At 35.0% G+C, this 26,802-nt stretch overlaps 1 protein-coding gene and 1 non-coding gene across 2 annotated transcripts in view; both read right to left on the minus strand.

Annotated features, from left to right (window-relative positions):
* Ccser1 (coiled-coil serine rich protein 1) overlaps window positions 1-26,802 on the minus strand; it is a 373,946-nt gene that overhangs the window by 68,037 nt on the left and 279,107 nt on the right. Inside the window, exon 8 of the mRNA XM_090356800.1 lies at window positions 13,403-13,486. Coding sequence (XP_090212926.1) covers window positions 13,403-13,486 — 84 coding nt within the window. The remainder of the gene's footprint in view (window positions 1-13,402; window positions 13,487-26,802) is intronic.
* On the minus strand, window positions 12,925-13,031 carry LOC150047390 (U6 spliceosomal RNA). Its single transcript, XR_016539467.1, has one exon. It is a non-coding gene; the product is annotated as a U6 spliceosomal RNA (small nuclear RNA).

The raw sequence follows: 26,802 nt of genomic DNA on the forward strand, positions 1-26,802 counted from the left end.
GATCTAGAAACATAAGCCATATAATGAATGATTGTTGTCCTTAAGGTACTATATTATCTCTCATCTCTTTTGCTGTCCCTTGGTTATTTCATATTGTTACAGTATTTCACTTTGTTACCTGATATATCTGATATATTTGTATTTGGTTATTTGAAATTGGATAGGGAAGGGGGGAAAACAAGATGAGGGGTGGGGGGGGAGTGAAATGGGGACCAAGACAGGTGGAAGGGTATCAATATATGTGAATTAATGAACCTTCTGTCTGGCAAATATCATGTAACCCTTCTATTAATTAAATAAAATATATGAAAAAAGGTAATTAGATCTTTACATTAAATTATTAAAATTTTATTTTATTTATCAACAAAAATCTAGGCACTCATTATACATTTACATGAATACATTTATTTAATTTTGCATATTACTAACCCCCCTCAATAATTAAGAAAAGATTATATTTTTTAATCTGCTTCTATGTCTTTGGCTACCATTTTATCCCACTGACTAGTTAAATAGTTGTATTTGGTAAATTTTATCCTAAGTAATGGAATCAGGACTGCTATGACAAAAGAAACAATGAAGAGAAGGTTGTCAATTGCAGGGCAAACATAATTAAATGAAAAAAGAACTCCAATGTGTTTAGCTATTTCACTTTGTGTATAAGTTAACCTCAGCACAGTCTCTAATTGGGGCACAGTGTGGCTTCATCCTCCTTTTAAAAAGCTACTTAGGCCCTAAGGGCCAATCATCTTCCTAACCAGCATTTAAATTACACAACAATTACTTCTCTATGTCCGTGATACACTGCAATCTGACAACATGTTGTGATAAAGCCTTAAATAAATATGTGGGATTGCCACAGTGGATGCTTTGGAATATTAAAGATGGTATCTTCTGGCAGTTCTTCATCAAAAATGTGAGGTGCGTGAAGCACTGATGACTATTCCTCATCATGTATCACTGGGCATTGTCACATTCACACTTTCTAGAGCTGACTGCAAGAGTAATTACTGCTGAGATAAGCCCTTTCTACAATCTGTGCAATTAATTTCTCCTGGAAAAAAAAAACAACGAAAAGTAGCCTGACACTTTAATAATGTTTAAGTATACCTAATCTATTTCTTTTCTGTTCCTAATGTTTCCTAAATATGAGAAGGAAAGAGGATTTGAAAGTACTTACAGCTGTCTGTTCTTATGTAAATCATCCAGAGGGCTGTAATAGTCTATCTTAAAATGACTGGCATGAAATAATGCCATAAATCATAATAGAATGTAGAGCAAGTAGGGAATTACTTTTTAAGATGAATTCCGGATATGATTTTCATGCAAAAAGAATCTTTCTCTTATCAAGTTGGGATTATTCTGTTATTAGTGCTTCAAGGGTGTACAATTTTATTCAGTTTGAATTCTGAATATATTTTTAAACTAAAACAAAATTACTCTTCAGATTCTTGATGAGGTGCTTCTTAGCCATATGCATTTCTTACTGGGACTTTTATTAGTAGTTCCCTTTTTGTGATATGCATGCTTACACATAAATCGATTTTCAGTATTTCAATGTGTTGAAAAATCACCAATTCTATAAGCCCTTTTATTATATTCCTGTGCTTTGCTATTCAAATATTAACAAATGAGCAGAGATTTTGTCTTACATTCAAGTAATGTAAATGTTACTTTAAAGGGCTGGGGGGTGAATGTTTCTATATTTACTTTCACATAAGAACATAATTTTCAATACCTGCTTTGAAAAAGACCAAAGAAAGTTCAGTAACACCAAAATGAATAAATGGTTTTTTACTTCTTTATCATAGCCTGGCTTTCTTGAGTTAAATTAAGAGACCAGACATTTTCCAATTGCATTAAAAAAAGAATAAGGTAAGATTTAGTAAAGACTTACGACATTAAATAAATATTAGCAATCAGAAGTAAAAAGTATAGAGCTAATAATATACTGAAAGTTGTAAATATGAGACCATCAAGAAGTAGTAAAGGGATTTTAATAGTCATAAAGTTGCTTGGAAAAGAGTGGCGTCACAGGCAAACTACTAAATCATGCTTGTGGTACAAAATACATTCTCTGACAATGTGTTCACTTCTTTCTCTTTTTGGGGGGGGAGGATTTTTTTGATTGTTTTTGTTTCTTTTTTTGTTGTTGTTTTCTTTTTTCTTTTTTTTCAGTTCTGGGGCCAGAATTCAGGGTATCTTGCTTACCGTTGACATGCTTCCATTTGGGCCATACCTCTAGTCTTGCTTCTTGTAGTTTCTACTGGAGACGGAGAGTCTCAGACTTTTCTTGCCTACTTGGCTTTAAAATGGGATGCTCTACCTTCTCCATGTCCTGAGAAGCAAGGATTATAGGTATCAAGCACCAGTGCCTGGATAAAATTCAATGAAGCCTTTAAGATTTGTATTTAAATTTTCAGGACTTTTCTTTAAAGAGTGTATCTCTCTGTCTACACCCATTCCTTCTGTTGAAATCTAAATTCAATTCAGTGCTCTAAATGGCTACAGTGCATAACACAATTTAATAACTTTATAACTATGTTCGTCTAATTGATTTTAAATTATTATAAAATACAGAGATAATTAGAAATATAGAGAGATCAGTGGAAGATGGCAGTGGTTCAGTGTGAGTCCTTCTGAGCTCTTACCAAGATACCAGTTCCAGCATCGCAGGGGAAAGTTCATACGCAAAGATGCATCCTAAGTAAGCTTTAGCACCACAGAGATCTCAGTCAGAGAGGAGAAAGGCAGGAAACCAGTGCAAGAAGACAGTGAGGAGTGCCACCAGCTGCTCGGAGCTATCATGGAGACAGAGCCTCCCTCTTGCACCTGAGTAGACAGCGCTTAGCGGCAGCGCAGAGCAGCCGGCTGTGGACAGAGCCACAAAGAGCCTGTGCGAGCCCAGAGCCAACACCCGGCCCTGGCGGGGACCTGCCAGCTTCATGGAACCAGAAAACCCATCAATTTGTGAGTACTTCCATGGAAGTTTCCACTTCTGCTCTCAGAACGGCACTGGGAAGGAATCCCCTCCCCTACCAGCCAACAGCCATCTTGACTGCTGGAAAAGATCCTGCCAAACCAACTGAAGCCTGAGAAGTGGTGCTGGCAGCGCCATCATTCAAAAGGGCAAAGGTTTTCCCAGAGGCAGCTTAGCCGGAAGTCCGCCCCTGGTGTTAGCGGAAGTTCCTCCTCCTGGGGGGGGGCCACACTCCTGGTAAACAAAGCCTCTGGTGGCTCCACAGGCTTTTTTTTTTTTCTACCCAATCAAGCAAACTGATCGGAAAAATTGCAAAGCCAAATCACAGGAGAAAAAGACTTTTTGAAGTGTTTGGATCCCGAATTTAGTGGGGACATGAGTTTCATGTACTGTCCACGCCCCCCCGCCAAAAAAAACCTGAAGAATAACCTCCTGTTTTTTCTACTTTTTTCATTTGCATTTTTATGTGTTCTATAAGTTCTTCAAAGCAGTTGTCACCAATACTCCTCAAGCTCTTCAGTGAAATTGAAAATGAAGGCTCTTTTCTAACCTCATTCCACAAAACCACGATAACCCTCATCCCCAAACTAGATAGAGATTCATCAAAGAAAGAGAACTATAGACCCATTTCTTTGATGAATATTGATGCAAAACTTCTCAGCAAAATACTGGCCAACTGTCTTCAGCAACTCATCAAAAAATTTATACACTCTGATCAAACAGGATTCATCACAGGAAGGCAAAGGCGGTTCAACATATGCAAGTCAATTGATATAATTCAACTCATCAACAGGAGCAAGGACAAGAATCACATGATTGTCTCAATAGATGCAGAAAAGGCATTTGACAAGATCCAACACCCCTTTATGCTAAAAGCTCTGGAGAAACTAGGAATCCATGAAACGTTCCTTAGTATAATAAAGGCTGTGTATGAACAACCCACAGCTAGCAGTATACTTAATGGAGAAAAGCTAAAGCCTCTAAAATCATGAACAAGACAAGGATGCCCACTCTCGCTGCTCCTCTTTTACATAGTATTAGAATTCCTAGCCAGAGCAATAAGGCAAGAAGCAAGCATCAAGGGGATCCAAATAGGGAAAGAGGAAATGAAACATTCCCTCTTTGCAGATGACAGAATTCTTTATTTAAAGAATCTTATAGACTCCACCCAAGCTGCTTGAGCTTATTCAAACTTTGGTAAGGTAGCAGGGTATAAAATTAACCCTCAAAAATTAACTGCCTTCCTATATGCTAACAATGAGAGGAACAAGGCAACAATCAGGAAAGCAACTCCTTTTGCAATAGCCCCAAAGAAAATAAAGTACCTAGGAATTAAATAAGAATGTAAAGGAACTTTTTGATGAAAATATCAAAACCCTGAAAAAGGAAATTAAAGCAGAACTGAGGAAATGAAAAAACCTCCCATGCTCCTGAACTGCAAGAATTAACATCGTGGAAATGGAAACCCCGTCAAGGGCTATCTGCATATTCAGTGCAATACCCATCGATATCCCAATGTCATTCTTTAAAGAAATAGAAGAGGTAATCCAAAATTTCATATGGAATAATAAAAGACCCTGTAGAGCAAAAACAATACTTAGCAGGAAGAACAGCGCAGGAAGAATTTCAAAATGAAACTTTAGTCTCTATTACAGAGCTATAGTGACCAAAACAGCTTGGTACTGGCACAAGAACAGATCTGAAGACCAATGGAATAGACCTGAGAACCCAGATATTAAACCACAGACCTATGGCCACCTAATCTTTGATAAGGGAGCAAAAAAAATAGAATGGAAGAAAGACAGCATCTTCAACAAGTGGTGCTGGCAGAACTGGTTAAGCACCTGCAGAAAACTAAAGTTGGATCCTTCTTTGTCACCCTGCACTAGAATTAACTCCAAATGGATCAAAGACCTCGAGGTAAGAGCTGACATACTGAAAACTTCACAAGAAGAAATAGGAGATACACTAGGTCTCCTTGGCACAGGTTGAAACTTTCTTAATAAGGACCACGAAACACAACAAATCAGAGAAAGGCTGGATATGTGGGACTGCATTAAACTGCAGAGCTTCTGTATGGCAAAGGACATAGATAGCAAATTAACTAGAAAGCCTACAGAGTGGGAGAAGATCTTCATTAGCCATACAAGAGACAAAGGCCTCATATGGAAAATATATCAACAGCTCAAAAAATTAAATCACTCCAAAACTAATCTCCAAAGAAACAATCATCCCATTAAAAAATGGGCCAAAGACTTAAAGAGTCTTCTCTGAAGAAGAAACAAAAATGGCCTATAGATACATGAAGAAATGCTCGACATCACTAGCCATAAAAGAAATGAAAATCAAAACAACTCTAAGATTCCACCTCACTCCAGTTAGAATGGCCAGGATCAAGAAAACTAATAACAGATGCTGGAGGGGATGTGGCCAGGAGGGATCACTACTACACTGTTCATGGGAGTACAAACTCATTCAACGACTATGGAAAGCAGTATGGCAGTTCCTCAAAAGACTAAACATAGAGCTCCCCTATGACCCAGCAATTCCACTATTTGGTATTTACTTAATTGTCCAGAAACCAGAACATACTAAATTCACTAGCACAATGATGTTTATTGCAGCACTATTTACCATAGCAAAGATATTGAACCAATCCAGATGCCCCTCAGTTGATGAGTGGATCAACAAGATATGGTATTTATACATAATGGATGTCAGAAAGAATGACATCACCCCTTTGTAAGAAATGGAAACACTTAGAAAAATTTATATTAAGGGAAGTAAGTGAGACTAAAAGGAACATAGGCTCAATGGTTTCCCTCATTCGTCATAATCAGAAATCTTGGGCTCTCCTACCAGAGATTTATAATAGAACAAAACCTAGATACATAAGGCCATATAGGATGATGCTAAATAAAAGGACCTTCAGGCTATAAAGAGAAAAGTCATATAATGAGTGATTGTTGTTCTTAATGTACTATGTTATTTCTCATCTCTTTTGCTGTCCCTTGGTTACCTCATACTTTACAGTATTTCACCTTGCTATCTGATATATTGTATATATGCATTTTTGAATATTTGAAATTGGATGTGAAGAGGAAAACAAGATGAGGGACAGGGGTGGGGGGAAGGCAAATAGGGACCAAGACATGAGAAAGGGTATCAATGTTTGTGAAGTAATTCACCTTCTATCTGGTGAATATAATGTAACCCTTCTAATAATTACAATTACAATAAAAAATATATGAAAAAATAGAAATATACATTGCCTTTAAACCCTATCTGGAACAATTTACACAGTTAAACCCTTATATGTCCACAAGGAAAATTTGTAGCTAAATCTTTGAGATTGTTTTTATAGCTGAAATGTCTCCTAATTAGATCTCATTTTTAAATGTATCATTTAGTTATAAAGGAATAACTTAAACTTGGTCCTTTCCATGTTTAAAAAATTCATGAAATGTATATCTATACAATTTAAAGTTTAATCATCACAGAGAATTAATACGAATTCAGACCTGCAAAAATCTTCTCAGAAAGGAATCTATTAACTAATAGTTTAGAATCTGACTAAAAGTACACTCATAAATGCAAGTGATGTTGTGAGCCTGATGATGTATTGTTAACATGTTTTACATGCTTGACGGAGAAGCATGTGGGAACTGGCTAGACACAAAAGTGCATACTTCAAATTCCAGCAACTCAGAAGGTAGAACCGGGTGATATCATGGTTTGAGGCTGGCCTGGGCAAATGTTAACAAGACCCTATCTCAACAAATCAACTCAGCCAAGGAAGTTCACATTTGTAATCCTAGCTACAAAGAAGGAGTGACAGGAAGAAGAGTCACCTTCCAACATTAGCCTCACTCATCATTTGAATTCACATCCCAGGTCTCTTGGGAGAGACTCCTGCAAACTTTCTTTTTAACAGGAATATATGCTTTGGAGAGAAATAGAATATAAAAGCTGAACTTGATTTTTTTATTTTGAATTCAACTAGAAAGTGATTAAAACATCCAAAGGGGAGAAAAAATGGAAGAATATTACAAAGTTCAGAATAATAATCTGCTGTCAACTCATTTTTGCTAATGTAATCATCCATACACATTTTTTTGAAATTTCTGCTGGAATTTAAACAGCAAGATTCAAAATTACTAGTAAAATAACAGCATAAATTCCAAGCCTATTAGGCTTATTCAAATTAGCTTCATTAAATTTCATTCCTCAATAAGTGAAAGGCAAAAAAAATTTACTTTTTCCAATTGTAAGTTATCTTAAAATATTTTGAGTAAATCCATAAGTGAATTTCAAATATACTTTCCTTATTTTGAGTATCACACAGACACATTTTAAAGACAATATTAAAGATCATTTATAAGATTTCTGAGACTACTTATAAGATTAAGAATAATCATCACTGACAAGAAATGATCTGTGCTCCTAAAATACAAGATACCAGTTTAACCACTTATGTGCATGCCAAATAGCTCAGATTTATTTTAACCACATGAAGATAATGTTTCTCAGTTTCATACTAGCAATAAAAATTTCATGATGTTTTTCAACTTGTACTTCATTAAATAACTGTGATAAAGATGAAAACTTTCTTATAACACAGAAAAATATTCTTCTAATTTATATCATGAAATGTAATCAAGCTAACATTTATAAAACATTTAAATAACTTACAATACAATGACTGATTATGGTTAAGTATGCATAAATTTAGTTATTAAATTTAGATTCTTAGGCCCAGTCTTTACCTTCAATTAAGTTTTGTAAATAAAGTAAATTAGTGAAGTTCCCAAATTTTGGTGGAAGCTAGAATGTGTATTTCCAATATATCCTTCAAAAAGTCTAAAAAATTCTGAAAAGAATATCGATACTTCTAATTATCATTCCTAAATCTATTTTTGGCCTTCTTTATTGTCTTCAGTTAGCAAATATCCTTCCCAATCAATGTGATATTGACTATTTTTTCAGAGGTCAGTCTCGCAGCTCCTCACTTGTGTTCTAAGAAGTTACTACAGTTCTTGACGATCATTTTGTCCAATGAATATTTCTTTGACATTTCTCCCACATACAATATTTCAAGCAATAACAATATGTAAAAAAGTAAGAAAGCAAGAATATTGTTAGATGGAGGCCTATGAAAACACATCAAGTTCTCTAATCTCCTGCTTTCCTCAAACATAACTGGATTATAGGAATGAAAACCATTTAATTTGCCCAAATTCTGAGTTTATTTTCCATAGATGCACGTCTGTTTTTTCTTTTCCCCTGACAGTGAAAGTAATGGATGCAGCACCATGCCACTCATGGCCAAGCCCTGCTTAGGTGCCAGAAAACAAACAAGAACCAAACTCATTTCCACCAAATAAATAGCATGAGTTATTCTAGATTTCACATGTACATGTTATGGTCCATGGTCACATAATATTCAATTCAGAGAGACAGTGGCAGAGTCAAACAGACCGACACAGACACAGAGCTAGACCAAGCGACAAAGCAGAGAAAGAGAAAAAGCCTCCTCTTATGTAAGGTGGTCAACCCTGGTTATCGACATCAAACAATGCTGTTTAGGTAGCTTGTGTCAGCATTGTCCTTCGCTGTACCCTGCAGCAGTTCAGAGGAGAGTCTGTCTTATAATAAAACAGTTGGGAGGAGCTGTCACATGCTGTGAGGCAGAGCCTGCTTCTTTATAGTAACACATCCTCTTGGCTATGGAATGTATTTCTTCTTTTCTCCAATTAGTTGCACAATCACATATACATCTGCTAGACACTGTGAGTCTAACATTTCATGTTTCCCTTGGACATCATAAAATAATCACAAATTATTGTTTTTAATCTGTTGAAAGCTAATAAGGCTCACCAAGATAATGGATGCCTCAAATTTTCATAGATAATAATTTCATAATTCTTTGAATTATCTCTAAGATGGCAAACTGCTTAGTGTCTTCTTTTAAAGGAAATGGAAAAGGGATACATTCAAAGTCTGAATATAAAATAGAATCAAACTAGAAATGCAGTTCATAATGTGGATACATTTCCCAGACAGGGTATAATATAAAATCAAATTTATTATTTTGAGTTCTGTAGTGTATTTATGCTTTGTGTAATCTTCCAACCCAGAAATCAAGACGTACTGAACTAAGGTAATTGTTCTGAAACCATACACTAGAAAGACAGTAATTTTTGAAATGGGCACTTGGTGCTAGAAAAATAGATAGCAGAATTTTCTGGCCACAACTCTACCAGATAATATGGAAGAGGCACAAGCACAAAGAGAATGTGCTATGGGCTGGACGGTGATCTTTCTCCCCCACACACTACCCTCCCGCCGTTCCCATTTGTGTGATGGTATGTAGAAGAGGGTGTTTGGGAGAAGGTTGTGCTTCTGTGACTTTGGGAGATGGTTGTATTTGGAGGACAGCCAGAGAGCAAGATCTTTGTTATGTGATTATTTAAAGAATACCAGACTGTTTTTCATCTTTCTCACCTCACTGAGAACTCCTCACTGGAGCTCAACAATGTTGGCACGTGTCATTTGAGCCCTCCAAACTTTAGAACTGTGAGAAATTACCTCTCTGAGTTTAAGCCATCCCATATATCAAATTTTGTTATGGCAACCCAAATAGGCCAAAATAGTATTGAATGCTAAACCTATATAGACTGGACTCTGAGGAGAACCCCATTCCTTCTACAGAGCTTTGATTTCCACGCCTCTGAGTGGTTGCTAGTAGATTTATCTCACCACATACTATTTCTCTAGGGAACTGAAACTGAACCTAAAGCGATTGTTCTAAACTAGAAGCAATTTTACTGCCAGAAGACATTAGAGAAGGACTGAAGAAGGCTACTACTTGCTTCTAGTGGGGAGTTTCAGAGAGGCTACAAACACCTGTAGTACAGGACAAAAACACTCACACCACATGCCAACAGTCTTGTCATTGTAAAACAGTGCCATAAAAATAGCCAGGAAAGTTTCATTTGACATTTTCTCTTTTGCCCCAAACCCAGTGGACCCACTGACTCACTCTTTAAAACTTAAAAAGTTATCAGGGTCCAGGTAATGACTGATCTTTATCGAAGAGTTTACTATATTGAGAGATACTGCTGTGATTAGTAAAGCATTTCTCTGGGTGTGTTTGTGATACATTTCCAGAGATGATTAGACCTTGGGTCTTTGAGCCAACTAATGGTTTAATCATTAGTGGAATAAAAGGCCAGGCATTGGTGGCTCAAACCTGCAATCGTAGCTCCTCAGGAGGCTGAGATCTGAGGATCATCCTTTAAACCACAGAGGTCAAATTTTTATCTCCAACTAACCATTAGAAAACTAGAGGTGGCACTGTGGTTCAAACTGGCAGAGTTCTAGTCTGAGTGACACAGCTGAGGGACAGCACCTAGGTCCTGAGTTCAAGCCCCATGACAGATGAAAAATAATTATAAAAAGTAGACTAAAGGGAAAGGTAAGACCCCAGTTAGAGGAAGTAGATGGCTTAAGGATCTATCTTTCTTGATCTTGGCCCTCTTGTTTCTGCTTTGCCCTCTACTTCCAAGCTGCCATGAGGTGATCCATTTACTGAAGCCATGTTTGTCCTCTATGTTCTCTGCCTGGCCTAAAAGCATTAGATCCATTTGAACTATTAACTGAAACCACTGAATTTACATAGCCAAGTAAATCTTACCTCCTTGAAATACATTTTCTCAGTCTTTTGTCATAGTGAGAAAATATTTGAGTAGCATATTGAGGCTACATAAAAATAAATAATCATAAAAACAGGTAAACATTCTTGAATTGCTGCATGTATATATTTCCTTATGATTTCATGTAAACATTACGTACAATATATATAGAGAGATGAAGACCACAATAATCCTGATAATAACAATGGTCGAGAAATGAAAAGTTCAAGGTAACTAGTTCTAAATCATTATAGGTTATGAATGTGTATTAAAATAAGTAATATCAAAACTAGTTTCCCAAATTATTAAAATGTTTCAAATTTATATAAAGTCAAAATGTAGTGTTTAACCTCCATCTTAACCAAATGCCACAACTCATTCATGACCAGGATTAGAAATACTTAGGACAATCATTTTTCATAGGTAACAATAATTTGAAGCATTGGGAGATTGCCAGCACACATGGATGCTCTAAATCCAGTTACAGTATAAGTTTTTTCTTTAAATAATGTTTTTATTTTCTTAAGCATTTAAATCACCGCTGAGGTTTTCCTTCTTGGTGACAGATATCTCTAAAAGAACAATCTATGTTTTCAAAAAGTGAGATTTTTCCTTTGTTGAAAATTTCAGTATGATTACTGAAACTATGTAGTATAACTTGTATATGGTAACTTGCTTATTACATGGGAATTTTTAGAAGTAGCAAATTTGGGTAATTCCAATTTAAAGAAAAGAAAAAAGAGAATGCTCTGTTTCATTTTAGTATTTCAGACAGTATAAGCTTTTTTTCGGAAGGAGGGGTTCTGAATTACTTTCATTATAGCTATATAACCTTGACAATGGAAGTAATAATTTTCTCTCTGATTTCACTCAACAAACGGAGGTTTCATTTCTCATTTTAAATCTGATCACAACTACCATTGAGAAGAAAGCTGAACATTTTTCTCTGAGTTAATTATCCAAAATAAGCACTCTCTGGAAAAGTGAATAAATAGATACTTAGCTATATTAAAATGGATAACTCAGTTATTTAATAAATACCTATACTTGATATTTATTTAATGAAAAGGTATTTTCTATACATTTGAATAACGTTGGATGACATAATTCACAACTAGATATTTATATTAATTAAATGTGCTTTCTTCATCAGGTAAAACCTTAAAGTTGTACTACAGTCTACTCATATTTATGAAAGATTATGTCTAGTAATGTAATATATGCTTGCAATAGCATTGCAGTTTATAAGTCTTATGAAACTCCATTGTGCTTATGGGAGCAAAACAACACCATGAAAACAGTCTTAGAACTTAAGTTGCAATCATATTTCAGAAAACCATTGACAGTGGTTCAGCATCATTAAAATATACTGTCATTTCTTTCTTATATCACAATATTTTAGGAGCTCTCAGTCTGTTTTTTATTTAATTGTGTTAAATAATTATAAAATGTCATTGCTGATAAAGACACAGTTGACCAGGACTCTTTTTTTGTTCTTAATGATATATCAGGGACTCTTTAAGTGGTCTTGTATGAATTCCTCATGAAAGAAAATTCTATTTTATTCCTCTTGATTTTTTTTCAGTATTTCTCACTTTTAGTATTACATTCAGTTTAAAATGAACTTCCAATTTTGTACAGTTCATTTTTTTTCTTTTATTTAATTAAGGAATTTATTAATATTGATTTTACATCATATTATCATAGTGGTAGGATTTTTGTTCATACCTGGAATAAATATGTTAAATGTAACCTGCTAATGATATGCACGGATATATTAAAAACACATACTTACAAAACTAATAACCACTGCTCCTCTAATACCTAGCAAATGTGTGAGGTTACAAAGCTCTGATTCCTTGAACTCTTTTATGCTATCATATAAAATGGCTATATGCTGAAAACATAAATGATACACATTTGGCATTATACATAATTTGAAAACTATTCAAGACTCATATAATGCTTTTTTGTGTTTTGTATTTGCCAGTTCTGAGGCAGAAACTATGGGGCCCAGGCACTATCCCTTAGCTCCTCTGTGTGCTCAAGGTTAGCAATTTACCACTTCTGGTTCCTAGCACTACTTCTGGCTTTTTCTGAGGTTAATTGGAGATAAGAGTTGTACAGACTTTGTTTCTTGGCCTAGCTTTGAACCACGATGCTTAATTCTCAGCCTCCTGAGTAGCTAGGTGTAAAGGCATGAGTCACTTGTGCCTGGATTATATAATGTATTAATACAAGGATACATTTAAAAATATGGAACACTTCACATATGCACATGCCATCCTTATGCAAGGTCCATGTTAATCTCTAACGTATTGTACCAATTTTAGTAAATGTGCTCCCAAAATGAGCAATAAAGATACACTTTTTGAAACTCTGTGAAAATGAAAAGTAAAATGTTAGTTTTTACAAGATTATTGAGTAAAATCTTGCACTTAGCAAAATTTAACCTTCAAGATTTGTAAGAGATATAACTGAAACATCTAACCTTGGCTCCATAATCTATTTCCATAATTATATAAATTTCCAAACCTATAAATTCTCACTGTCCTTCAACTTGTCAGAGATATCAATTTTATTACTTTTACTTTATAAAATTGCCAATCAGATTGACTCATGGACAGTACTTGTATATAATCAATAATATCGGTGTTAATAGGTAAAGGATCACAGCAAACAACCTTGTTAACAAAGTATATAATGTGAGCCAAATACTGTCATTTACCAGCTCTTCTCGAAGTTGGGAGATGAGTTCATCCTTCTCTTTCAGCTGTAACTTGAGCACGGAGCACTCATCTTTCATGATATCCTATAAAAACATCAAAGAGTTAGCAGGATAGCCCTTTCACTTTGTTCTTGACAAAGTCAGCTTCCCACCCGGAGGGACATAGCCACCAAATAGCCACCAAAGGACTCAGGCAGCTCAGATTTCTTCAGTAGTGTGGTAGCTTCCATGATATTTCTCAGTTTCCATGGCAAACAAATGTATCCCAAAATGTTACTGTGCTGCACCTGACTTTATATTTTTGTACCTGTATGATTTTGCACGTGTATGTTGTATGTTACACGGTTGATTTTTACTTTTTTTCCTATTTCTTAAGAATAAAAAACAAACAGGTCAGTCTTAATTCTTTGTGTCTACAAAATTAACAGAATGACTAATTATATTCTACAAGAGAGATTTTAGCACTTATCCCATTCTGTAGTTAACTATGAATTCTCATACTAATAGCCATGTTACAGCCTCATCGGCAAGGATGTAATATTTATAATATTGGTAATATTTGGCCCTTTCCACACAATCCTTAGCTTTTAATGACCTTCCTCTATAAGGTAAAGTGCCTCATGGCTTCTGTATACACAGGCTACCACGTTTCTCACCTCCATCCTTTCATGCCAGTGACTCACATGCAAGCACTTCATACAGAATCTTGTCTTCTAAGCCATGGCTCACAAAGCAATAGTTCCTGCTCACTTACTCAACACTGTCCTATAGATAAACTGAATCTTCTGTGTCTAGGAATTAGCCAGTAAGCTAAGCTCTTGCCCATTCTGAAAGAAATCTGACACTAAGACTTTACCTTCTACTTCCTTGGTATTTCTTGGAATTGATGTTCCCCATTTTGCATTAAATTACTGGGAGAACTTGTCGCTTTTTGCCCAAATTTCTACAGAAGTCTCAAAATTTATTTCTTGCCCAACCCTATCACTTCAATCATTTGTGGGAGTGATTGATTTTTAAAGAAGAATTAATCCCATCCCTTCTTGTATGACGGCTAAACAATTCCTTATTTTTCACTCAAAGTTGAAACTCTTTGGCATATTGTAGTATACCCTTCATTGTCTGTTACTTAATTATTTTTTTAGCATCAGAGTTTATTTACAATCTATCTTTGCTCTCTGGAAACAAAGCTGAAATGCAGTATTGGTCTCTGCACATGCAAATCACTAGATTTTACCACCTTCTCCCCTCACACAGTACATTATATCCAAGGGCAAATTCCAGGAACCGTCCATTTACTGAATGAATACATTTGTTTGTGAATTAGATAACATTGTATACAAAAGTAGTATATAAAAAGTCAAATGAAAAATATATTTGGACTTGATAAGTTATACAAGACTCTAGACATCCACATAGTGAGACCCCAAGAAGGATATTCTTAGGAAAGGTTCACAAAGCCTCAACACTATGTGCACAAAATCATACAGAAGGGTATTAACTGAAATAAACTCTAAGAAATTGATACAAGTACTTTTTATTACTTTGCTTTTTTCTCCTTTGTTGTTGTTTTTAATTTCTGTAACTTTTGTCTTATACATAAGATTATCTGTTTGGGCGAAGTAAGAGGAGCACAGAAATGGTGGGTAAAATGGTGAACAAACACAGCAGTGATACTAAGTAGACACTCCGTTGAAAATGAACTAGTACATAGACACCAGCCTCATTAACTTAAAGCATAGTAATTGCCTCCAATAAGATGCTGAAATTCCTATTTCCTTCCCTCAAAATTGCCAAATAGACACTGTAAACATCAGACAAGCAAGCACTAATTTTCAGCCTACTCTATCCAAGCTGACAGGGAAGAAAATGCCTGATTAGTCAGAGAAAATCAAACATATATTCTAGTTCTCATTGGTGTTAGTAATTTTGCTGCTTCTCCATAGAAAGCAAAAATGTGCATTTCTAAATGGTTAATATCTCTTTGCCTTTGTTGATGACATATATATATATAAAATGAAAAATATTAACTATTCATTGTATGGCAAGCAAAGATAATTTTGCTTAAAAAGTCTTCCCTATAAATGGCTTTGAAATGAATTTTACTCAATATTTTGCTTTCATTTGCTTTATTTTCAATGTGAGAATGTTTACTACTCTAACATGCAAAATGATAGCCTTTTAACAAAATAGTTAAAGACAAGTGGATATATCTCTTTAATATTCATTTCTACTTAAAAATTCCTAACATATCTGATTATCTATATTGATGCGAGGAATTTAAACAACTGTAATGTTAGTGGATTTCAAAATATGCGGATCTTATTAACCTCTGTAGAAATGCGATCCACCTGACCTTGTGCTTTTAAAAAAATGCTCTTTATTCCTAGGTAGAGAAGCATAGAATTTTAGTATAATGCTTTTTTAGTTCTAAAATTCAATTATATTATTTCCTACTTCAAAAATTATTCATATATATGCAATTCAGATTGGTAAATAACCAAGAAGACTGCACAACCTTAATCACTGATTTTTATGGAAAAGCAGAGTACCAAATTCTCTTTCTCATGTTTGGGATGATCTATTTACTTGTGTCATCTCAGTGGAAAACAATCCTGCATGATTTTTAGGGCCACATTTCTAACTCCATGGTAGTCTTTCAGATGGCAGCTTCCTCTCAGGCTACAGAGAAAGAATCCAACCTGCGTGTTAGGAAAGATAGGTCACCTAGTTCTTCCAGAGACAGATAGGCTCCCCCACAGAAAATCCAGTGCCAACTGCCTGCCACAAGAAAGTTCCATATGGGGCATTTAGTCTGGTTGAGTCTTCAGTGGACTGCAGCCCCAACTCTTTCTTCACCACTTCTAAGAAACCCATAAGAATTCTTCTCTTGCCAGATACAAGGGAGGCCTGGGATGGTTTAGCTGCCCTAAGTTATCTGGTAGCATATTTGGTGGTTTGGCCAGGAAGTTAGGGATTAAATATATCTTTTTGTCACTTGGGGTCATCCAATAGTTGCATCCGTACCTACCATACCCTCAAATGAAACAAAGCTATCTTTTTTGCCAGGTTCCCTCCCCATCCATTTAACAGGCCAGATATCATGCAACAGAGAAAGGTATCTATCTATACCTTTGAGTCTATGAATTCACTCAAATTATCTAATCTATCATTGGCTGTGAAAGTGCAGTTGATCCTATGCTGCTGACTATGAACAGGCTGGTCTATGTAGGCTCTACTTCTTTCTACTCCTTCCCTAGGCAGTCTTATACAAGTTCTTTTGGAAAGCCTTCTTCCCTTGAAGCTATAAAATATAGATCTGCCTTTCACAGTGGGACATGCCTAGTGCTGTGCCTTGCCACTGAAAGAATCGTGAATCTCATAGCACATTCTCTTGGCAGGAGTTAGCTGTTGGCATGGACACTCTTCTATCCTCCTAGAATAAGAGAGTGAGTGAACTTTGCACAATTATTCTGCTCTCAGTCACAAGGGATATAATCCATGAATGACACCAGGCTCTGCATGGTAGTCTATATGATTTATGTTTTTAAATAAGAAAAATAAGGATTGGAGGAGAGTCATATCCTTTTTATGTTATCTGTTATTAAAAGATTAAAAAAGTAAACCACAGAGGAGAGATTTCCTGTACTCACAGATCCTTAAATACGTTAAAAAAATTCTTTGTAGAATGAGGAGTTGTAACCCTGATGCAGAATACAAAAAGAGTAATGTTTTAGAAATGTTTCAAGAAGTTTGAACTAATTTTGGAGAAAGAGATGCAGAGGAATGCAGAGAGTTCAATGCTCTGGTGTATAGGAATTACAGATAATGTTACTCAATGTAAGTAATGGTTTCAGGCAGTCTGAGAGGTTGTTACACTAAACTGCGAAAAGGCAATGAGTGTTAGCTGAAGTAATGAATTATAGTGACCAAACACAAACCAGTATGATGTGGTATGGAAAGAAGTAAAGGTCGTGCTTTCTTCTTTTTCAAACATACTAATGGAAAGCAACAGCATCCCCAATACTATCTTCAAATATTCATTAACAGCATCCTTGTACAGGAGAAGCGTTTTAAGGCATAATATAAATGAACATACAAAAAGTATCTTTTAAAGCATCTTAAGTAGATATACTTTGAGCAATTACTTGGGTAGTGATTACCTATACACATTTCTCCACTACAGAATTAACTTCCATGACAACATGAAATTAGTAGTGAATACTATAAATTAAAAAGAGTACTGGAAAAACTGCATATGGTCTTTAAATTATCATCTAAAACAGAGGAGAACCTACAAATCTAGCAAATGCCTTATACATCACCACTTACTCTATTTCTGGGCAAGAAAGACTGGCATCTGAGTATGTTTTGTCATTTTTCATCTATGTGCTGTTCAAAAATCAGTGATGAGTAATAATGAATAATTGTTGGCAGTCTATGCTAACTCAGATACGTTGGCTATTTATATGAATTACATGACTTTCTCTGGTGTATTATGATTTAACAGAGATCCTAGGATAGTGATTCTAACTAGTTAGAAACAACACAGCCTTGAAAAAATGGTCCTAGTTTAAACACCTGGAGAAATCAGTTGTTTCAAGGTCAAAGTGACCTCTGGTCAGGATGTAATAAAATTAATAAGAAGTTAAAATTTTTTCAAAAAAAGAAAAAGAAATTTAAGAAAGAAAATTAAAATTAAAAATTAAAAATTAAAATTGTAAAAATAAATAAATGAAATAAAATATAAAAATTATAAATTATAAAACAAAAATTACAAAATTAAAATAAAACTAAAAAATAAAAAAAGTTCAAAAGTTGCAATTCTTCAAATTTCCTTTTATACATAATCAACTTATGATGAGAGAAATAGTATTTCCTATCATGGAAGAAAATAAAATGGTAAAAATAGAAGGCGAGCTTTTGGCTAGTGAAGTTCTAACAAAAATATCTACTTAGGACACCAAATAGGAAAATCTGCCAAATCATGTGAATACTTTACAAGAAACATGGGATTGCCTGTGAGTTATTTAATTCTACATTTCACTACTATCCTTATACTATTAATGCCCACCCTAATCAATGTTCACTTCAAAGATATTTAGCACACATGCAATGTGCTGAATTCATAGCAGATGTGTGTATTCTCATGTAATTCTGTGTTCCAAAGAAAATATTCTAAGACTAAAAAAGAAATTTACAACAACCGAAAATTCATTTGTGTATCACAGGCAATATTCCTAGAACATATAATTCTATGTTAAATTCATTCAGATCATTCATTCAGTCATTTTTACTATTCAGTCTTTCTCTTCCATTAGTTTCCCAATTTCCCAATTTAGCAGCTCTTCTAAATGCCTAATGAAGTTACTTAAGAATCACTTTATTTCTATGCACACCTTCCCTTCTTCTACAGTAGAAATCCCGTTGGGTCATCTGACAGGGAATCTCATTAGATATTAGGGAGGAATAAAAGCCTAGGAAGAGGAAACAAGACATGGCTTTTTAAGAATACAAAAATGATGGGGCCGGGAGTTTAGCCTAGTGGTAGAGTGCTTGCCTAGCATGCACAAAGACCGGGTTCAATTCCTCGGTACCACATACATAGAAAAGTTAGAAGTGATGCTGTGACTCAAGTGGCAGAGTACTAGCCTTGAGAAAAGCCCAAGGACTGTGCTCAGGCTCCGAGTTCAAGCCCCACGACTAGCAAAAAATAAAAATCATATTAAATGAAGTAAGCCAGACTCAAAGGAACTTAGGCTCAATGGTTTCCCTCATTTGTCATAATCAGTAGAAACCTTGGGCTCTACTAGCAGAGATTTGCAATAGAGCAAAACCTTGATACATAAGGCCATATAGTATGAAGCTAATTGAAAAGACCTCTAGGATATTGAAACAAAAGCCATATAATGAATGATTGTTGTCCTTAAGGTACTCTGTTATCTCTCATCTCTTTTGCTGTCCCTTGGTTATCTCATATTGTTACAGTATCTCACTTTGATATATTGGATATATTTCTATTTGGTTATTTGAAATTGGATAGGGAAGGGGCGAAAACAAGATGGGGGGGTGGGGTGGAGGGTAATGGTGACCAAGACATGTGAAAGGGTAACAATGTATGTGAATTAATGTACCTTCTATCTGGCAAATATCATGTAACCCTTTTATTAATTACAATAAAAATATCAAAAATAAGAATACAAAAATGTTAAAGCTCAGAAACAATTTTACAAAAATACCCACCCAAGTCCAACAAGTTCAAATGCTATAAATTATATGCATTGACAGTGAAAGAATGACACTCTTCAATCCTCTTGGTTCTAAAACCTCTTTACTAGTTGGAAAGCCTTCATTCAGTGTTTTGTTAATTAAACTTGAGAAAATATATATCACTCAAAAGGCTGTAATTGTAAATGTACTAACATGTAAAGATTGTAACAAAAATAGATGGCAACGTATGCAAATGTACACATTTAACACATAGTATTAACAGGCATCAGGCTGTGACTTATTTAGAAAGTAGCATGCTGCAAAGATAAGTGGTACCTTATTTCTGTCAATAATTGTCAAGGGTTTTTTTTTGCTTTAACACAGAAATTATAATTTATAATGTCTTTATTCTGAACCTGTCACATTGGGAGATTTGCATTTTAATGGCATTATGTTATCTTGAAAGTAATAGACCTTTCTGCTGTCTTTGACTATGAATTTAAATCCAAGTCTTCTAGAGCCACTTTAATTTTGTCCAGCTGTGCAACATCTCACATCATAAATGGAGAATCAGTCAAGTCACAGGGTTATAACATAATAAAAAAGAACATAAAACTGTGATGGAAGTCAATGCAGAAGTGTATGTATAATAAACCAGATACAAACTTTGCGATGGGAGTGGATGTCTTGGAAGTGCAAAAATTACATAAAGCATCTGGGAGACATTCAGGAGATTCACAGTCCTTCCCTTCCTTCCAGTGCACTAGCACCATCAGATATACACATTGTAATTCATCATTTGCATCGTTGCAATTTCACATTTTCGAAGTACACTTACTGAACATCAGTTGTGTGAGAAGCTCTCACCTGTGCAACCTTAAAGACTCAGAGACACGAAGTGCAGCAGAAATGAGACTTTTACGAAGGGAGCGCCAAATCAGAAATTATGCCCCCACGAAATTACAGGCCATTTATTCCCCTAAAGTGCAGATCCTTTTTGTTGTTCTACATTATATGAGTATTATTGCATATACAAGCATCCTGAATGTCACCTATGTCGCATTAGCTTCTGTATTCAGTTTATGTGTCTTTTGGGGTTGGTTGAATTTTAGACAACAATCTCATCTCTACCCCAACATGCTCTTTATGGAAAAATGGCTCTCCCGAGTATGTACTTTCTGACATCAATACCATTTCTGTTCATTTTCTCATTTTGTTATACTCCATCCTTCCTTCTAATAGTTGGCCCTCATGTCATGCTTTACTTGCCTACCATGTTTATCCAGGGAATTCCAAGCATATGGATTTTATGATGGTCACATCAGTAAACCGTTCAATTATTGTGTAAACAATGTTTTACTCAATGCCAATTTCCTTCTTTTAAAATGGACCACCACCAATATTTATTTGCCATAGCTGAGTGTATTACTACACAATATACAGAGATACATGTCCTGATGCAAGGTTTCCTTATTGTAACTAAAACGTTACAACTAAAACCATAATTATTTTTCATCTCAGGAGGAAAGAACTTTTCTTTATCTGAATGAAAAATGGATAATGTAAGAAATTTTTAGAGTTATTTGCTTGATCAAGTATTGAGAAGAATGGAAAATATAGAAATGAATGAAAAATTGCACTAAAATTCACTTTCAGTTTATTTTTCTGAGTGATTGCAATCTAATTAAAGTGGCATTTTTTGTGTGTGTCTAACTTTCCTGAAACAACCATCACAATAAAGACAAGAAAATCATGATTAATATTCCTATTCCTCTTTCTTTTAATAAGGTATTTTTAGAAAAGGAACCACATTCACAGGATGTACATCCTCATTTGCAATTTAACTTACCATAAATAATTAATAATTGTTCAATCATTCTCTCTTTGAAGACAAGGTCCAAGATAAATCACCTAATGGAAATTACTCTCACATAAAAGTACTGTAGAGAGTGTTTTTCAGTCTTCAGTTTGAGATAGGCATTTTACTTGGCATCCCCAAATCCCATTAAACTAACATTCTTCTTGGGATTTTCCCATTAGCACAATATTTTACCCCTCTTCTGATGTTTGGAAATGAGTATTTCATAAGATTCTGTCTGAAGCCCTCTACCCACTCCTGCTTAATCTTCACCTTCTCAATTTATCATTAACTCTCTGTAAATGAACACTTAAATAATCACTATCATTTCCCTCCATCTGTTGAAATTTTGCGCCAAAAAGTGAACTGCATTCTGAAGACCTATACATATTATCTTCATACCTGTCTCATTTAAGCTTCCAAACGTAAATCTGAAATATAATACTGTCCCTTTGCTTCTAGATTTAGTCAATACTATCTATCCTATGATTTTTCCAACAAATTAAACTAATAAATAGAGTGAAGCATTAGGTTAATGTGTGTGTGTGTGTGTGTGTGTGTGTGTGTGTGTGTGTGCATGTGTTATTTGTTGATTTGTATGTAAGATTGGCTTCAAACCATGATTCTCTGATCTCAGTCTCCTGAGCAGCTAGGATTAACAGCATGAGCCACTGGAACCTGATATCCAAGTCTTTCTTAGTGTACCTTCACAGTTAGCTTTGCTTTCTCCATCAATGGCACAGCAAGATTGAATTAAGTTCCCTTTTTAGTGGCCTTTCTTTTAGGGGAAGTCAGACTATGTAAGTTTAGTCTTTCCTGTTGTGAAGCAAGCCTTCTTATGGGAATGAGGATATTTCAAGTGATTGCTTTTCCTTGTCCTTGGCAAAGATAATAGATTTATTTCTCTTCTCTGAGAAACTGGTGAACTATGGAAAGGAGTTTTGGACTTTCCCTATAAATATGGTTTCCAGATAATTCTCCTAAGGTACTCTAAATTCATCCTGATTTAAATTTGCATTTAAATGTCCCAAGCCAAACCACAAAAATACAGTTTCAGTGGCTTCCTGCTCCAGTTAAATTTGTCCCCAGTCACGATTCTCTGAATTCTACTGCCATCTAGAGTGGGGCGGTTCTTGGTTCTGTTGGCTCATTGTTCAGACAGCTTCTCAAGGAAAATGGTTGATTTCAGTTTCTTCAACTCTTTTTTTTTTCTCCCCTCTTATTGTAAGGACAAGAGTGATAACTTTTCACAGCTCAAGCCAGAAGCCCATGACTCTTAACACTTTCTCACATTTCACTCTCAAATGACACATTTTTAACTCATTCTTACCTCTTTATTTCTATTGCTATTGCTATGGTTTGAATCTCTCTATGTAGATAACATGTTTGAAATGTCATTAAATATCCTTGCCTTGTTTTTCAGTCACTAACAAAGCTTTAATACATGTGCAGATATGTTATTTCTTGATTAACTTCAAACTATTTGAGGATGAGAACTATACTTTATGTTTGTACATCCCAAATCATCTTACTCAGTGACACTGAAAGATATGATGAACTAGTGAATGGAATGGTGGGTGAGCCATCTCTCCTCTGTGACCTTGGTAATTTTTGCTGAAAAATTAGGCTAAAACTTGAGGTTAAATTAGACTTAATTTTCTTAGATTAATTTAGAAATTCCTTGAGGGAAAGTATTTGCCTGAAAAAATATTCCAAAATGATGCTAGTAGCTTCTTCCTGGTGGTATTCTAATTAACAATTCAATGAAGACAGAGAAGGAAGAATGAAGCATAATAAAGACATTTTTATAACAAAATTCTGATGTGGGACAGAGGAGGCTCAATTCTTTAATCCACTACCCAGGAAGCAAAGATCTGAGAACTGCCCTTTGAAGCCAGCCCGGGCTGGAAAATCTACGAGACAGTGTCTCTAACTGACTACCAAAGAAGCTGGAAGTAGAGCTGTAGTACGAATAGTAGGGAACAAGTCTTAAGCAGACAAGCTAAGGTAGAGCACCAGGCTTAGTTCAAGGGCCAGGAATGGCACCAAAGAAAAGAGAAAAAGGAAATTCTGGACAATCCACTGCTAAACACAAAATTAACTATTGATCAGAGAGTAATTTTATTTCCTTTCACAGTATTAAAATTACTTAGGAGAATACTTTATTACAGAGATGTTCTTCATTTAATTTTTATTGTACTAATTTGTATTTAGCCTATTGTTTTGGTTTTCAACAGTCAATATGATTTTGCTTTCTGGTAACTGCATCATATAAACATTACTACTCTTTTTCATATACCTCCCTTTCATGAGTCTATTACAATAGAAAAGAGAAACAGAAAGAATAAATCATTTTCTCAAAGAAAACACAAACAACAAAACTGTAAAAGACTCATCATTTAAAAAACAAAGACAATTTCATATGTAGTTACAACAGCTACAGAAAAGGGAAGAATGAAGAAAGCTTCCTTTTTCCCTAATAAGTAGAGAAAACATTATACATAGTAAGCTATGTTTTAAAACAATACAATTATTTACAATACTTCATCATTTTAGCTTTATAAGGAAAATGATTTAACTTTCTCATCTGTTTCTTATTTTTTTCAGAAAAAATACATTTTCAGAAATATACATTGTTTCAAATGTATCTTCTGGTAAAAGGAAAGATTGTTAATGCAGCTAATCAAATGTTTTTTACAGGAAAACCTCAGGTGAGATTCTATTACTAAGGCATTGTAGATAAATGACTCAGAGAAGGTTCGGTAACTAGAGTTTGTGTCACACCTGAATTATGAAAGAAATTTTATTCACATCTGATGAATTACTCAGCAGAGTGCCTGGTCCTGAAAGGCATAAATGTTTCTGTTTGTTTGTTTGTTTTTTATTAGTTTTCCTGTCCTTGGATTGAGCTCAGAGCCTGAGCACTGTCCTTGGACTTTCTCAAGTCTAAAAGCTCTGCCACTTGAGACTCAGCACCACTTCTGGCTTTTTCCTATGTATGTGGCACCGAGGAATTAAACTAGGTCTTCATACATGCCAGGCAAACACTCTGCCACTAGGCCAAACTCCCAGCCCCCTGAAAGGCATAAATATTTTATAGGCCCTGTCTAGTCTATACTAAACAGATTCTGTGCCTTACAGATAAAATATGCATAAAGTTACTGATACTTCCGTGAGTGTAGAGTACCTTTACACCTGTGTTAATAAAGTATAAAATTAAAAAAAGAGTATTCCTAAAGCAATTATCCTTCCTTGCCATCTGTCATTGTTATAGGGCATCCATAGTATGATTATTTTAAGAGAACCATGTGAGTAAATGTCCACTCACATGGAAAAAACTACTATGGAGTTGACTAAGATTCTTTCTTCCAGACATAGTCAACTGACTAGGACAAGGTGTGCATAGCCTCACACCTTCGCATTTGAGTAAGGCATGGTGGATGGTGGATAATCATTACAGTAGTCTCTATTTGACAAGGATTATATTCAGGTTTCCCTAGGGCAAGTGACCAACAAATAAATATTCCTTGATGTGTCAATTTGTATCACTTCAGTCTTTTAGTTGAATTAATCTGATATGAGAAAAAATCTGAAATATTCTTGAAGATAACTGTGATGTTGGATGGTTAAAACAAAACTGATATATTGGATATATTTGTATTTGGTTATTTGAAATTGGATAGGGAAGGGGAAAACAAGATGAGGGGAAAATGGGGACCAAGACATGAGAAAGGGTATCAATGCATGTTAATTAATGCACCTTCTATCTGGCAAATATAATGTAACCCTTCTATTAATTACAATAAAAATATATGAAAAAAACAAAACTGATGTTCACCTGAACTTTCTTGGAACTCCAATCTTTGTTAAAGACACATATAGGCCACTTATACTTCCTCTTTAAACAAATTATAATGCCTAACCACAGCAGACAGAAACTGGGAAAGTCAAGTTCTATGTGTACCTGGATCAATAAGGCATACCTGTCTGTAATTCAAACAATGCATAATTAAAATGTGTAAAATTGAAGAGATATTGCCTTGCAAAAGAAGAGAGCTACATAAAAGTAATTATAAATTCAGGTAATTCAATAACACAATAGCATTACCAAAGACCTAGATAAAATCTGTTTTGGGTCATACAGGTGAAAGGATTAACATTGGTTTGAAACTTTATAGTTTTAGAAATTTAAACTCAGATTCAAAAAGCATATTCTGCCCTAGTATCATGGTGGATGCTTCTAATCTAGTTTCTCAGATTGAGGTTTAAGGCCAGCCAGAGCAAAAAAAAAAGTAGCAAGCACTCATTTTTAAATCCAATAAAATGGGCATTATGTCATGTATTTTTTTCATGTCAGCTACAAGGGTGTTGCACATAGCACATTTGGGGTTTTAGTCAAACTGGGCATAGGTTCAAGACTATTAGAAAAATCCCAAAAAGCAAAAAGGGCTAGAAGTATGGTTCAATGAAAGAACATGGGCCTAGCAAAAGTGAGGCCCTGAATTCAAGCTGCTGTAGTGGGAAAAAGCAAACAACACCACAAGTTCTGTTTAACTGACTCAACTGTACTAGGCAGGTACTTGCTGTAATCCATTGTTCAGGATTGAATCACATGACCAAACCCTACCTTCAAGTGACTAGAAGTTACCCATCTCGCTTTGAAGGAAGAAAATAAATGAAGGGGGTTAAAGAGGGTTTCTGAGGGATAATCTCTGTACAACCTATCATTATAAAGATGTACCCATAACCATAAGGGAAAGCCTCCCCAAAGCTTGTATTCTTAAAATTATCTCATACTTGATGAATATACTTCATATTTGAAGGTATATAGTACTGAAAAATAAGTTGATAAGTTAATGGACAATTGGCTTAGTGCATATGTGCAAATATGAAGGTGAAGTGATGTTTGTAGTTTCAGCTCAAGGGAGAGGTGTTTTTCTTTTTTTGTACATATAATGAATATCACATAAGAAAAAAATTAAGTTCTAGGGAAATCCAACCTCATTTTTATGAGGAGGTAATACTTAAGATGATAAATGAAGGATAGATAGATATGATGGTGCTGTGTTGAAAGAACTCATGATAAGGCAATCGTATTACAAAAAGGAATATGATCAAAGAAATAAAAAAAATATTTGGGACAGATGGAATAAAACACAATGGAGAGAAAGGTATTTTTAAATGCTGTTAACTAATCCATATCAGTTGTATTTCTTAGATTTTGTGGAGGGTGAATGGATTGGTTTATACAGAGTACTTGTATAAATCAATGACAAGGGCTTGTTGGGGAGGAGTTCTAAGAGAGGAAGTGAGGACACCATCTGGAACAAAGCCC

Source organism: Megascapheus bottae, chromosome 23 (assembly GCF_031878675.1).
Source record: "Megascapheus bottae isolate mThoBot1 chromosome 23, mThoBot2.hap1, whole genome shotgun sequence".
In the NCBI taxonomy this organism is placed as follows: Eukaryota; Metazoa; Chordata; class Mammalia; order Rodentia; family Geomyidae; genus Megascapheus; species Megascapheus bottae.